At 42.8% G+C, this 15049-nt stretch overlaps 1 protein-coding gene across 4 annotated transcripts in view; it reads left to right on the plus strand.

Moving 5' to 3' along the window:
* The first annotated feature begins 4485 nt into the window (after positions 1 to 4485).
* LOC110514419 (multidrug and toxin extrusion protein 1) overlaps positions 4486 to 15049 on the plus strand; it is a 55205-nt gene continuing 44641 nt past the window's right edge. The window contains exons 1-6 of one of the 4 annotated variants that reach the window (XM_090188751.1): positions 4486 to 4873; positions 5122 to 5223; positions 9985 to 10053; positions 10279 to 10427; positions 13937 to 13979; positions 14224 to 14268. In XM_090188751.1, coding sequence (XP_090044877.1) covers positions 4679 to 4873; positions 5122 to 5223; positions 9985 to 10053; positions 10279 to 10427; positions 13937 to 13979; positions 14224 to 14268 — 603 coding nt within the window. In that variant the 5' untranslated portion in view covers positions 4486 to 4678. Of the gene's footprint in view, positions 4874 to 5121; positions 10054 to 10278; positions 10428 to 13936; positions 13980 to 14223; positions 14269 to 15049 lie in introns of those variants that run through there. The other 3 variants (XM_090188753.1, XM_090188754.1, XM_090188750.1) reach the window with 3 other exon arrangements.

Raw genomic sequence — 15049 nt, forward strand, 5'->3', positions numbered from 1 at the left:
GATGTTATTGGTCACATGGTTAGCAGATGTTATTGTGAGTGTAACAAAATGCTTGTGCTTCTAGTTCTGACAGTGCAGCAGTATCTAACATGGGTGGACAGGGAGTAAAGGAAGGGAATGAGCACCCTTGTGGGGCCCCAGTGTTGAGGATCAGCAGGAGTGGAGATGTTGTTTCCTACCTTCACCACCTGGGGGTGGCCCGTCAGGAAGTCCAGGATTAAGTTGCACAGGACGGGGTCAAGACCCAGCGACTCAAACTTAATGATGAGTTTGGTGGGTACTATGGTGTTGAATGCTGAGCTGTCGTCAATGAACAGCATTCTTACATAGGTATTCCTCTTGTCCAGATGGGATAGGGCAGTGTGATGGCGATTTCATTGTCTTTGGACCCATTGGGGAAGTACGCAAATTGAAGTGGGTCTAGGGTGACAGGTAAGGTGGAGGTAATATGATCCTTGACTAGTCTCTCAAAGCACTTCATGATGACAGAAGTGAGTTCTAAGGGGTGATAGTCATTTAGTTAAGTTACCTTTTCCTTTCTTGGCTACAGGAACAATGGTAGCCATCTTGAAGCATGTGGGGACAGCAGACTGGGATAGGGAGAGATTGAATATATCCGTAAACACACCAGCCAGCTGGTCTGCACATGCTCTGAGGACGCGGCTAGACATGCCTTCTGGGCCGGCAGCCTTGTGAGGGTTAACATGTTTAAATGTCTTACTCACATCGGCCGTAGAGAAGGAGAGGGGGGGCCTAAGTCCTTGGTAGCAGGCCGCGTCAGTGGCACTGTATTATGAAAAAGTCCATTTACAAATTCACTTTCGCTTTATTCCTGGTCCCCCAAGCATAGCCTCCATGCTTTATTCCTGGTCCCCCAAGCATAGCCTCCGTGCTTTATTCCTGGTCCCCCAAGCATAGCCTCCGTGCTTTATTCCTGGTCCCCCAAGCATAGCCTCCGTGCTTTATTCCTGGTCCCCCAAGCATAGCCTCCGTGCTTTATTCCTGGTCCCCCAAGCATAGCCTCCGTGCTTTATTCCTGGTCCCACCAAGCATAGCCTCCGTGCTTTATTCCTGGTCCCCCAAGCATAGCCTCCGTGCTTTATTCCTGGTCCCCCAAGCATAGCCTCCGTGCTTTATTCCTGGTCCCCCAAGCATAGCCTCCGTGCTTTATTCCTGTTCCCCCAAGCATAGCCTCCGTGCTTTATTCCTGTTCCCCCAAGCATAGCCTCCGTGCTTTATTCCTGGTCCCCCAAGCATAGCCTCCGTGCTTTATTCCTGTTCCCCCAAGCATAGCCTCCGTGCTTTATTCCTTATTCCTCACCTGACTCCCAGTGCTCCTCTGGCACCACTAGGTTTGTATTTATTTATTTTATTGAACCTTTATTTAACTAGGCAAGTCAGTAGAGAAAAAAAATATTATTTACAATGACGGCCTACAGCGACCAAATCCGGACGACGCTGGGCCAATTGTGCGCCTCCCTATGGGAATCCCAATCACGGCCGGTTGTGATACAGCCTGGAATCGAACCCGTGTCTGTAGTGACGTGGGGAGCCTACTCGGAAGCGCAGTCAACAAAGAGCTGCAGTTAGGTTCAGAATGGGTGGCAAGGAATAAGTTAATCTTAAATATTTAAAAAACTAAAAGCATTGTATTTGGGACAAATCATTCACTAAACACTAAACCTCAACTAAATCTTGTAATGAATAATGTGGAAATTGAGCAAGTTGAGATGACCCTGGATTGTAAACTGTCATGGTCAAAACATATTGATACAACAGTAGCTAAGATGGGGAGAAGTCTGTCTATAATAAAGCGCTGCTCTGCATTCTTAACAGCATTATCAACAAGGCAGGTCCTACAGGCCCTAGTTTCTACCTTCTTAACAGCACTATCAACAAGGCAGGTCCTACAGGCCCTAGTTTCTACCTTCTTAACAGCACTATCAACAAGGCAGGTCCTACAGGCTCTAGTTTCTACCTTCTTAACAGCACTATCAACAAGGCAGGTCCTACAGGCCCTAGTTTCTACCTTCTTAACAACACTATCAACAAGGCAGGTCCTACAGGCTCTAGTTTCTACCTTCTTAACAGCACTATCAACAAGGCAGGTCCTACAGGCTCTAGTTTCTACCTTCTTAACAGCACTATCAACAAGACAGGTCCTACAGGCTCTAGTTTCTACCTTCTTAACAGCACTATCAACAAGGCAGGTCCTACAGGCTCTAGTTTCTACCTTCTTAACAGCACTATCAACAAGGCAGGTCCTACAGGCCCTAGTTTCTACCTTCTTAACAGCACTATCAACAAGGCAGGTCCTACAGGCCCTAGTTTCTACCTTCTTAACAGCACTATCAACAAGGCAGGTCCTACAGGCCCTAGTTTCTACCATCTTAACAACACAATCAACAAGGCAGGTCCTACAGGCTCTAGTTTCTACCTTCTTAACAACACTATCAACAAGGCAGGTCTTACAGGCCCTAGTTTCTACCTTCTTAACAGCACTATCAACAAGGCAGGTCCTACAGACCAGAGTTTCAACCTTCTTAACAGCACTATCAACAAGGCAGGTCCTACAGGCTCCAGTTTCTACCTTCTTACCAACACTATCAACAAGGCAGGTCCTACTGGCTCTAGTTTCTATCTTCTTAACAACAATATCAACAAGGCAAGTCCTACAGGCTCTAGTTTCTACCTTCTTAACAACACAATCAACAAGGCAGGTCCTACAGGCCCTAGTTTCTATCTTCTTAACAACACTATCAACAAGGCAAGTCCTACAGGCTCTAGTTTCTACCTTCAAAACAATATACTTTCTACTCCATACATTTCCCGAAAAGTACTCTTTACATTTTGACAGGTTAAAGGTCACACACTTATCAAGAGAACATCCCTGGTCATCCCTACTGCCTCTGATCTGGAGGACTCACTAAACAGAGAACATCCCTGGTCATCCCTACTACCTCTGATCTGGTGGACTCACTAAACAGAGAACATCTCTGGTCATCCCTACTGCCTCTGATCTGGAGGACTCACTAAACAGAGAACATCCCTGGTCATCCCTACTGCTCTGATCTGGAGAACTCACTAAACAGAGAACATCTCTGGTCATCCCTACTGCCTCTGATCTGGAGGACTCACTAACCAGAGAACATCCCTGGTCATCCATACTGCCTCTGATCTGGTGGACTCACTAAACAGAGAACATCCCTGGTCATCCATACTGCCTCTGATCTGGTGGACTCACTAAACAGAGAACATCTCTGGTCATCCCTACTGCCTCTGATCTGGAGGACTCACTAAACAGAGAACATCTCTGGTCATCCCTACTACCTCTGATCTGGTGGACTCACTAAACAGAGAACATCTCTGGTCATCCCTACTGCCTCTGATCTGGAGGACTCACTAACCAGAGAACATCCCTGGTCATCCATACTGCCTCTGATCTGGTGGACTCACTAAACAGAGAACATCCCTGGTCATCCATACTGCCTCTGATCTGGAGGACTCACTAAACAGAGAACATCTCTTGTCATCCCTACTGCCTCTGATCTGGAGGACTCACTAAACAGAGAACATCTCTGGTCATCCCTACTGCATCTGATCTGGTGGACTCACTAAACAGAGAGCATCCCTGGTCATCCCTACTGCCTGTGATCTGGAGGACTCACTAAACAGAGAACATCCCCGGTCATCCCTATTGCCTCTGATCTGGTGGACTCACTAAACTGAGAACATCCCTGGTCATCCCTACTGCCTCTGATCTGGTGGACTCACTAAACAGAGAACATCCCTGGTCATCCCTACTGCCTCTGATCTGGTGGACTCACTAAACAGAGAACATCCCTGGTCATCCACACTGCCTCTGATCTGGTGGACTCACTAACCAGAGAACATCCCTGGTCATCCACACTGCCTCTGATCTGGTGGACTCACTAACCAGAGAACATCCCTGGTCATCCACACTGCCTCTGATCTGGTGGACTCACTAAACACAAATGCTTCATATGTAAATTATGTCTGAGTGTTGGAGTGTGCCCCTGGCTATCTGTAAATAAAATAAAAACAAGGTTTGGTTGGTTTGCATAATATAAGGAAGTTAACATGATTTATATTTTTACTTTTGATACTTAAATATATTTAAAACCAAATACCTTTACTCAAGTAGTATTTTACTGGGCGACTTTCATTTTGTATTAAGGTATCTTTACTTTTATTCAAGACTGACAATTGAGTACTTTTTCCACCACTGGTATTATGCATGTAAATCTGACAAGGCTCAAAGTGGAGGAGAGATTGACTTCAGCACTACTCGTTTTTGCAAGAAGTGTTGACATGCTGAATGCACCGAGGCGTCTGTTTTAAACTACTAACACACCGCTCGGATACCCATACATTCCCCACAAGACATCCCACCAAAAGGTCTCTTCAACAGGGCTGTAGGCTCCTTACGCAATATCCTCGTGACGGGGCTAACGGTGACGAGAATACGCCCCAAACTACAACACGTGCGGCGGTGTCGACCCCCTGCTGTAGCCGACTGAGCGCTCTACATTTTTCGTTTGTTACTCTACACTCAGACACGCCAAAGGACCGTTCTGTATCAACAAGAGTTTCTGAAGTTGGTTGGGCAAACCTTACAGCCGCATATATCTCCTTTGCGCGCTCTCTCTTCCACATAATGGATCATTCTAAATCAAATGCTGTCGCGGTTAACGTAGTGAACGGACATTCTAAAAGTGATGAAGCTTCGGTAACCGAATCCACCGTAGAGTCACCCGTGTTTTGCTGCGGCTGTCTGAGGCGGATCAGAGGCTGGATCCCCGTGCATTATAAAGAAGAGATTGGCCAAATTCTGAAACTAACGGGACCGGTGGTGAGACTGCAGGCTAAGAACGTTGTCTCTAATAATTACCGGGTGTTGCTGAAATGTCATTCCTTTAGTTCATACCAAAGTAACTGTTGCAGTGATTGGTCCGTTGTTATGGTGGTGATAATGTATTTTTTTCTGAATCTTTAGTTGTTCCATATATTTTCTTATAATATATAGGAGTGTTGCTGAACTGCTTTTCTTCTGCTCACATGAGGGATGATGATGGTGATAATTTCCTCTGTTCTCTCCAGGTTATATCCCAGCTGATGATCTTTCTGATCAGTTTTGTCAGCACTGTGTTCTGTGGTCACCTGGGGAAGACTGAGCTGGCTGGGGTGGCACTGGCTATAGCGGTGATACAATCCTATCGATCTGTCTATCTGTCTCTATCTATCTATCTACCTACCTACCTACTTACCTACCTACAGTGGTAAGAAAAATAATGTGAACCCTTTGGAATTACCTGGATTTCTGCATAAATTGGTCAATCTGATCTTCCTCTAAATTACAACAATAGACAAACACAGTCTGGTTAAACTAATAACACACAAACAATTATACATTTTTATTTCTTTATTGAACAAACCATGTAAATCAAACAATCAATCCAATTAATTTATATAGCCCGTCTTACATCAGCTGATATCTCAAAGTGCTGTACAGAAACACAGCCTAAAACCCCAAACAGCAAGCAATGCAGGTGTAGAAGCACGGTGGCTAGGAAAAACTCCCTAGAAAGGCCAGAACCTATGAAGAAACCTAGAGAGGAACCAGGCTATGTGGGGTGGCCAGTCCTCTTCTGGACTGGGCGGATGGAGATTATAACAGAACATGGCCAAGATGTTCAAATGTTCATAGATGACCAGCAGGGTCAAATAATAAAAATCACAGTGGTTGTCGAGGGTGCAACAGGTCAGCACTTCAGGAGTAAATGTCAGTTAGCTTTTCATAGCCGATCATTCAGAGTATCTCTACCGCTCCTGCGGTCTCTAGAGAGTTGAAAACGGCAGGCCTGGGACAGGTAGCACTTCCGGTGAACAGGTCAGGGTTCATAGCCACAGGAAGAATAGTTGAAACTGGAGCAGCAGCATGACCAGATGGACTGGGGACAGCAAGGAGTCATCAGGCATGCTCCTAGGGCTCATGTCCTCTGAGAGAAAGAAAGAGAGAGAGAGAATTAGAGAGAGCATGATTAAATTCACACAGGACACCGGATAAGACAGGAGAAGTACTCCAGATATAACAGACTGACCCTAGCCCCCCGGCACAAACTACTGCAGCATAAATACTGGAGGCTGAGACAGGAAGGGTCGGGAGACACCGTGGCCTCATCCGACGATACCCCCGGACATGGCTAAACAGGCAGGATATAACCCCACCCACTTTGCCAAAGCACAGCCCCCACACCACTAGAGGGATATCTTCAACCACCAACTTACCATCCTGAGACGAGGCTGAGTATAGCCCACAAAGACCTCCGCCACGGCACAACCCAAGGGGGGGGGGTCGCGTCAGTGACTCAACTCACTCAAGCGACGTACCCCTCCTAGAGACAGCATGGAAGAGCACCAGTAAGCCAGTGACTCAGCCCCTGTAATAGGGTTAGAGGCAGAGAATCCCAGTGGAAAGAGGGGAACTGGCCAGGCAGAGGTTCGTTGCTCCAGTGCCTTTCCGTTCGCCTTCCCACTCCTGGGCCAGACTACACTCAATCATATGACCCACTGAAGAGATGAGTCTTCAGTAAAGACTTAAAGGTTGAGACTAAGGTCTGCGTCTCTCACTTGGATAGGCAGACCATTCCATAAAAATTGAGCTCTATAGGAGAAAGCCCTGCCTCCAGCTGTTCGCTTAGAAATTCTAGGGACAGTAAGGAGGCCTGCGTCTTGTGACCTTAGCGTACGTGTAGGTATGTACGGCAGGACCAAATCGGAAAGATAGGTAGGAGCAAGCCCATGTAATGCTGTGTAGTTTATCAGTAAAACCTTGAAATCAGCCCTATCCTTAACAGCAAGCCAGTGTGGAGAGGCTAGCACTAGAGTAATATGATACATTTTTTTGGTTCAAGTCAAGATTCTAGCAGCCGTGTTAAGCACTAACTGAATTTTATTTAGTGCTTTATCCGGGTAGCCGGAAAGTTGAGCATTGCAGTAGTCTAACCTAGAAGTGACAAAAGCATGGATTAATTTTTCCTCATAATTTTTGGACAGAAAGTTTCTGATTTTTGCAATGTTACAAAGATGGAAAAAAAAGCTGTCCTTTTAAGTCTTGATATGTTCGTCAAAAGAGAGATCAGGGTCCAGAGTAATGCTGAGGTCCTTCACAGTTTTATTTGAGACGACTGTACAACCATTAAGATTAATTGTCAGATTCAACAGCAGTTCTCTTTGTTTCTTGGGACCTAGAACAAGCATCTCTGTTTTGTCCGAGTTTAAAAGTAGAACATTTGCAGCTATCCACTTCCTTATGTCTGAAACACAGGCTTCCCGGGAGGGCAATTTTGGGGCTTCACCTTGTTTCATTGAAATGTACAGCTGTGTGTCATCCGCATAGCAGTAAAAAGTTAACATTATGTTTACGAATGACATCCCCAAGAAGTAAAATATATAGTGAAAACAATAGTGGTCCTAAAACGGAACTTTGAGGATCACTGAAATGTACAGTTGATTTGTCAGAGGACAAACCATTCACAGAGACAAACTGATATCTTTCCTACAGATAAGATCTAAACCAGGCTAGAACTTGTCCATGTAGACCAATTTGAGTTTCCAATCTCTCCAAAAGAATGTGGTGATCGATGGTATCAAAAGCAGCACTAAGGTCTAGGAGCACGTGGACAGATGCAGAGTCTCGGTCTGACGCCATTAGAAGGTAATTTACCACCTTTACAAGTGCAGTCCCAGTGCTATGATGAAAATACTGTATATGCATATAATATGAGTAATGTAAGATATGTAAACATTATTAAAGTTGTATTATTTAGTGTGCATTTTATAAAGTGACTTGTGATCCATTTATTAAAGTGGCCTGTGATTGGGTCTCAATGTAGGCAGCAGCCACTCTAAGTGATTGCTGTTTAACAGTCTGGTGGCCTTGAGCTGAAGCTGTTTTTCAGTCTCTCGGTCCCAGCTTTGATGGACCTGTACTGACCTCGCCTTCTGGATGGTAGCGGTGTGAACAGGTAGTCAGTCGATGATATCAAGCTATCCAGGCCCTGAGGCAGCAAAGACTGATGAACATCAAGGCTTTTAGAAATACTTTTGTAACCCTTTCCAGCTTTATGCAAGTCAACAATTCTTAATCTTAGGTCTTCTGAGATCTCATTTGTTCGAGGCATAGTTCACATCAGGTAATGCTTCATGTGAATAGTAAACTCACATTTTGTGAGTCTATTTTATATTGCAGTGCAGCTCGAACCAACATCTCCACTCATCTCATTGATTGGACTCCAGGATAGGTGACTCCTGACTCCAAATAGCCTAGGGGGGTTCACATACTTTTACCAACCTACGCTGTGATTATGTATTCAATATAGACAAAAAAAAATGCAATTTGTGTGTTATTAGTTTAAGCACACTGTGTCTGTCTGTTGTTGTGACTTAGAGGAAGATCAGAACCAGGTAATTCCAAAGGGTTCACATACTTTTTCTTACAACTTTATCTATCCATCTATCCATCTATCTATTTATCCATCTATTTTATCCATCTATCTATTTATCCATCTATTTTATCCATCTATCTATTTTATCCATCTATCCATCTATCCATCTATCTATTTATCCATCTATTTTATCCATCTATCTTATCCATCTATCTTATCCATCCATCCATACTAACAAAAGTTGGGGTCACTTAGAAATGTCCTTGTTTTTGAAAGAAAAACTTTTTTTTGTCCATTAAAATAACATCAACTTGATCAGAAATACAGTGTAGACATGGTTAATGTTGTAAATGACTATTGTGGCTGGAAACGGCTGATTGTTTATGGAATATCTACATAGTCGTACAGAGGCCAATAATCAGCAACCATCACTCCTGTGTTCCAATGACACATTGTGTTAACAAGGACATTTCTAAGTGACCACAACCTTTTGAAAGGTAGTGTGTATGTATGGCTGGGTTGGCGCTGGCTATAGCTGTGAGGAAAGACAACCTTCACAATACAGTTAAACAGAATACAGGACACGTCTATTTATCGAGCAGAGCAGGGATTATCTCTTGGTTTGCTCTTTGACAATTGTTGGTAATTAATAATAGGTCCATAGCAGTTAATATCTCACAAACAATAACATAGAAAAGGATGTCTCTTTAACCCAGATCTTAGTTAATATGCTTTATGTAAACGGGATGTATTCTAAATAACTTTCCTTAATTTAATTAATGAAAGTTAGGCTGTAGTTTTTCCAGTTATCTTCAGTGTAATTTTGTTAGTGTTCTCTGTATAGATGGAACATATACACCAAGCCTATACCTCGTTCATATCCACCAAGTCTATACCTGGTTCATATCCACCAAGTCTATACCTGGTTCATATCCACCAAGTCTATACCTGGTTCATATCCACCAAGTCTATACCTAGTTCATATCCACCAAGTCTATACCTGGTTCATATCCACCAAGTCTATACCTGGTTCATATCCACAAACCTGGTTCATATCCACCAAGTCTATACCTGGTTCATATCCACCAAGTCTATACCTGGTTCATATCCACCAAGTCTACACCTGGTTCATATCCACCAAGTCTATACCTGGTTCATATCCACCAAGTCTATACCTGGTTCATATCCACCAAGTCTCTACCTGGTTCATATCCACCAAGTCTATACCTGGTTCATATCCACCAAGTTTATACCTGGTTCATATCCACAAACCTGGTTCATATCCACCAAGTCTATACCTGGTTCATATCCACAAACCTGGTTCATATCCACCAAGTCTATACCTGGTTCATATCCACAAACCTGGTTCATTTCCACCAAGTCTATACCTGGTTCATATCCACCAAGTTTATACCTGGTTCATATCCACCAACCTGGTTCATATCCACCAAGTCTATACCTGGTTCATATCCACCAACCTGGTTCATATGTACCTGCCTGTTCTGATTGTCTCCAGGTGATCAATGTCACCGGCCTCTCCATTGGCTCTGGCTTGGCATCAGCCTGTGACACTCTCATATCTCAGGTATGTTTCCTGGACAGGTGTGCTTACCTGAATTGGTTTACTGTTGATGTTCTGTCTTTCTGTGGTCGTTGGTGGATTGGGATGGTCACTCTTATCAACGTGTGAATATATCAATCAAGGCCATCCAGAGTTAGTCTTTTATGGAAAAGTTTGGGAGCGTTAATCTTCTCGCTCTCTCTCTGAGCCCCCCCCCCCCTCTCTCTCTCTCTCTCTCTCTGTGTGTAGACATTTGGCAGTGGTAATATGAATCGTGTTGGCATGATTCTACAAAGGGGGGTTCTGATTCTCCTCCTGGCCTGCTTCCCCTGCTGGGCTCTCCTCATCAACACTGAACCCATCCTATTGGCTGTTAAACAGAGCCCGGAGGTCGCCAGGTCAGACCCAAACACACTCACTCACCACGCACACAAAATGTCACTGTGCTGTTCTAACTGAAGCATCTGACTACATTACGTCACTGTACTAACTGAACCATCTGACTACATTACGTCACAGTACTAACTGAACCATCTGACTACATAATGTAACTGTACTAACTGAACCATCTGACTACATAATGTAACTGTACTAACTGAACCATCTGACTACATAATGTCACTGTACTAACTGAACCATCTGACTACATAACGTCACTGTACTAACTGAACCATCTGACTACATTACGTCACTCTACAAACTGAACCATCTGACTACATTACGTCACTGTACTAACTGAAGCATCTGACTACATTACGTCACTGTACTAACTGAACCATCTGACTACATAATGTAACTGTACTAACTGAACCATCTGACTACATTATGTAACTGTACTAACTGAACCATCTGACTACATTACGTCACTGTACTAACTGAACCATCTGACTACATTACGTCACTGTACTAACTGAACCATCTGACTACATTACGTCACTGTACTAACTGAACCATCTGACTACATAATGTAACTGAACCATCTGACTACATTACGTCACTGTACTAACTGAACCATCTGACTACATTACGTCACTGTACTAACTGAACCATCTGACTACATTACGTCACTGTACTAACTGAACCATCTGACTACATTACGTCACTGTACTAACTGAACCATCTGACTACATTACGTCACTGTACTAACTGAACCATCTGACTACATAATGTCACAGTACTAACTGAACCATCTGACTACATTACGTCACTGTACTAACTGAACCATCTGACTACATTACGTCACTGTACTAACTGAACCATCTGACTACATTACGTCACTGTACTAACTGAACCATCTGACTACATTACGTCACTGTACTAACTGAACCATCTGACTACATAATGTCACAGTACTAACTGAACCATCTGACTACATTACGTCACTGTACTAACTGAACCATCTGACTACATAATGTAACTGTACTAACTGAACCATCTGACTACATTATGTAACTGTACTAACTGAACCATCTGACTACATTACGTCACTGTACTAACTGAACCATCTGACTACATTACGTCACTGTACTAACTGAACCATCTGACTACATTACGTCACTGTACTAACTGAACCATCTGACTACATAATGTAACTGAACCATCTGACTACATTACGTCACTGTACTAACTGAACCATCTGACTACATTACGTCACTGTACTAACTGAACCATCTGACTACATTACGTCACTGTACTAACTGAACCATCTGACTACATTACGTCACTGTACTAACTGAACCATCTGACTACATTACGTCACTGTACTAACTGAACCATCTGACTACATAATGTCACAGTACTAACTGAACCATCTGACTACATTACGTCACTGTACTAACTGAACCATCTGACTACATTACGTCACTGTACTAACTGAACCATCTGACTACATTACGTCACTGTACTAACTGAACCATCTGACTACATTACGTCACTGTACTAACTGAACCATCTGACTACATAATGTCACAGTACTAACTGAACCATCTGACTACATTACGTCACTGTACTAACTGAACCATCTGACTACATTACGTCACTGTACTAACTGAACCATCTGACTACATTACGTCACTGTACTAACTGAACCATCTGACTACATTACGTCACTGTACTAACTGAACCATCTGACTACATAATGTCACAGTACTAACTGAACCATCTGACTACATTACGTCACTGTACTAACTGAAGCATCTGACTACATAATGTAACTGTACTAACTGAACCATCTGACTACATTACGTCACTGTACTAACTGAACCATCTGACTACATTACGTCACTGTACTAACTGAACCATCTGACTACATAACGTCACTGTACTAACTGAACCATCTGACTACATTATGTCACTGTACTAACTGAACCATCTGACTACATAATGTAACTGAACCATCTGACTACATAACGTCACAGTACTAACTGAACCATCTGACTACATTACGTCACTCTACTAACTGAACCATCTGACTACATTACGTCACTGTACAAACTGAACCATCTGACTACATTACGTCACTGTACAAACTGAACCATCTGACTACATAATGTAACTGTACTAACTGAACCATCTGACTACATAATGTAACTGAACCATCTGACGACATAATCTAACTGAACCATCTGACTACATAATGTAACTGAACCATCTGACTACATAATGTAACTGAACCATCTGACTACATAACGTCCCTCTACAAACTGAACCATCTGACTACATTATGTCACTGTACTGTACTGACTGAACCATCTGACTACATATTGTCACTGTGCTGTTCTAACTAAACCACCTAACTTCATAATGTAACTGTACTAACTGAACCATCTGACTACATTACGTCACTGTACTAACTGAACCATCTGACTACATTACGTCACTGTACTAACTGAACCATCTGACTACATAACGTCACTGTACTAACTGAACCATCTGACTACATTACGTCACTCTACAAACTGAACCATCTGACTACATTACGTCACTGTACTAACTGAACCATCTGACTACATTACGTCACTCTACAAACTGAACCATCTGACTACATTACGTCACTGTACTAACGGAACCATCTGACTACATTACGTCACTGTACTAACTGAACCATCTGACTACATAATGTAACTGAACCATCTGACTACATTACGTCACTGTACTAATTGAAGCATCTGACTACATAATGTCACTGTACTAACTGAACCATCTGACTACATAATGTAACTGTACTAACTGAACCATCTGACTACATTACGTCACTCTACAAACTGAACCATCTGACTACATAACGTCACTGTACTAACTGAACCATCTGACTACATAATGTAACTGAACCATCTGACTACATTACGTCACTGTACTAATTGAAGCATCTGACTACATAATGTCACTGTACTAACTGAACCATCTGACTACATAATGTCACTGTACTAATTGAAGCATCTGACTACATAATGTAACTGTACTAACTGAACCATCTGACTACATAACGTCACTGTACTAACTGAACCATCTGACTACATAACGTCACTGTACTAACTGAACCATCTGACTACATTACGTCACTCTACAAACTGAACCATCTGACTACATTACGTCACTCTACAAACTGAACCATCTGACTACATAACGTCACTGTACTAACTCAACTATCTGACTACATTACGTCACTGTGCTGTACTGACTGAACCATCTGACTACATAATGTCACTGTGCTTTACTGACTGAACCATCTGACTACATATTGTAACTGTGCTTTACTGACTGAACCATCTGACTACATATTGTCACTGTGCTTTACTAACTGAACCATCTGACTACATAACGTCACTGTGCTGTACTGACTGAACCATCTGACTACATAGAGCATATAGCATCATGATTCATTGTGATTCAACATATTGTGTTCCAGGCTCTCCCAGCTGTATGTGATGATCTTCATGCCAGCCTTGCCGGTGAGTCTTGCTTCTCTCTCTCTCTCTCTCTCTCTCTCCTCTCTCTCCTCTCTTCTCTCTTCTCTCTCTCTCTCTCTCTCTCTCTCTCTCTCTCTCTCTCTCTCTCTCTCTCTCTCTCTCTCTCTCTCTCTCTCTCTTTCTCTCTCTCTCTCTCATATATATATCTCGGCCTCCTCTCTCTACATGCCTTTTCTCTTTCTTTTCACTCTCTCTTCTCATCTCAGACTCCTCTCTGTCTCTGCAGGCTGCCTTCATGTTCCTGCTGCAGGGGAAATATCTGCAGAATCAGGTGCAGTGTATTACAGCCCCATCATCAGGACAGGTCTTCAGATAATGTATTGATCTGGAGGACATGTCTTTAGATAATGTATTGATCAGGAGGACATGTCTTTAGATAATGTATTGATCAGGAGGACAGGTCTTTAGATAATGTATTGATCAGGAGGACAGGTCTTTAGATAATGTATTGATCAGGAGGACATGTCTTTAGATAATGTATTGATCAGGAGGACATGTCTTTAGATAATGTATTGATCAGGAGGACAGGTCTTTAGATAATGTATTGATCAGAAGGACATGTCTTTAGATAATGTATTCAGGAGGACATATCTTTAGAAAACGTATTGATCAGGAGAACATGTCTTTAGAAAATGTATTGATCAGGAGGACATGTCTTTAGATAATGTATTGATCAGGAGGACAGGTCTTTAGAAAATGTATTGATCAGAACAGGTCTTTAGAAAATGTATTGATCATGAGGACATGTCTAATGTTCTGGACAGCTGACAGGTCTCTATATCTGTAATGTATTGAGTGGAGGGTAATAGGAGTGGAGGGTCTATAGATAACAACATCTGGCCCTACAGTGGTAATAGGAGTGGTGGGTCTATAGATAACAAAGTCTAGACCTACAGTGGTAATAGGAGTGGTGGGTCTATAGATAACAACATCTGGTCCTACAGTGGTAATAGGAGTGGAGGGTCTATAGATAACATCTGGCCCTACAGTGGTAATAGGAGTGGAGGGTCTATAGATAACATCAAATCAAATCAAATTTATTTATATAGCCC

This window comes from Oncorhynchus mykiss, chromosome 10 (assembly GCF_057628025.1).
Source record: "Oncorhynchus mykiss isolate SJ-2025 chromosome 10, ASM5762802v1, whole genome shotgun sequence".
Taxonomy (NCBI): domain Eukaryota; kingdom Metazoa; phylum Chordata; class Actinopteri; order Salmoniformes; family Salmonidae; genus Oncorhynchus; species Oncorhynchus mykiss.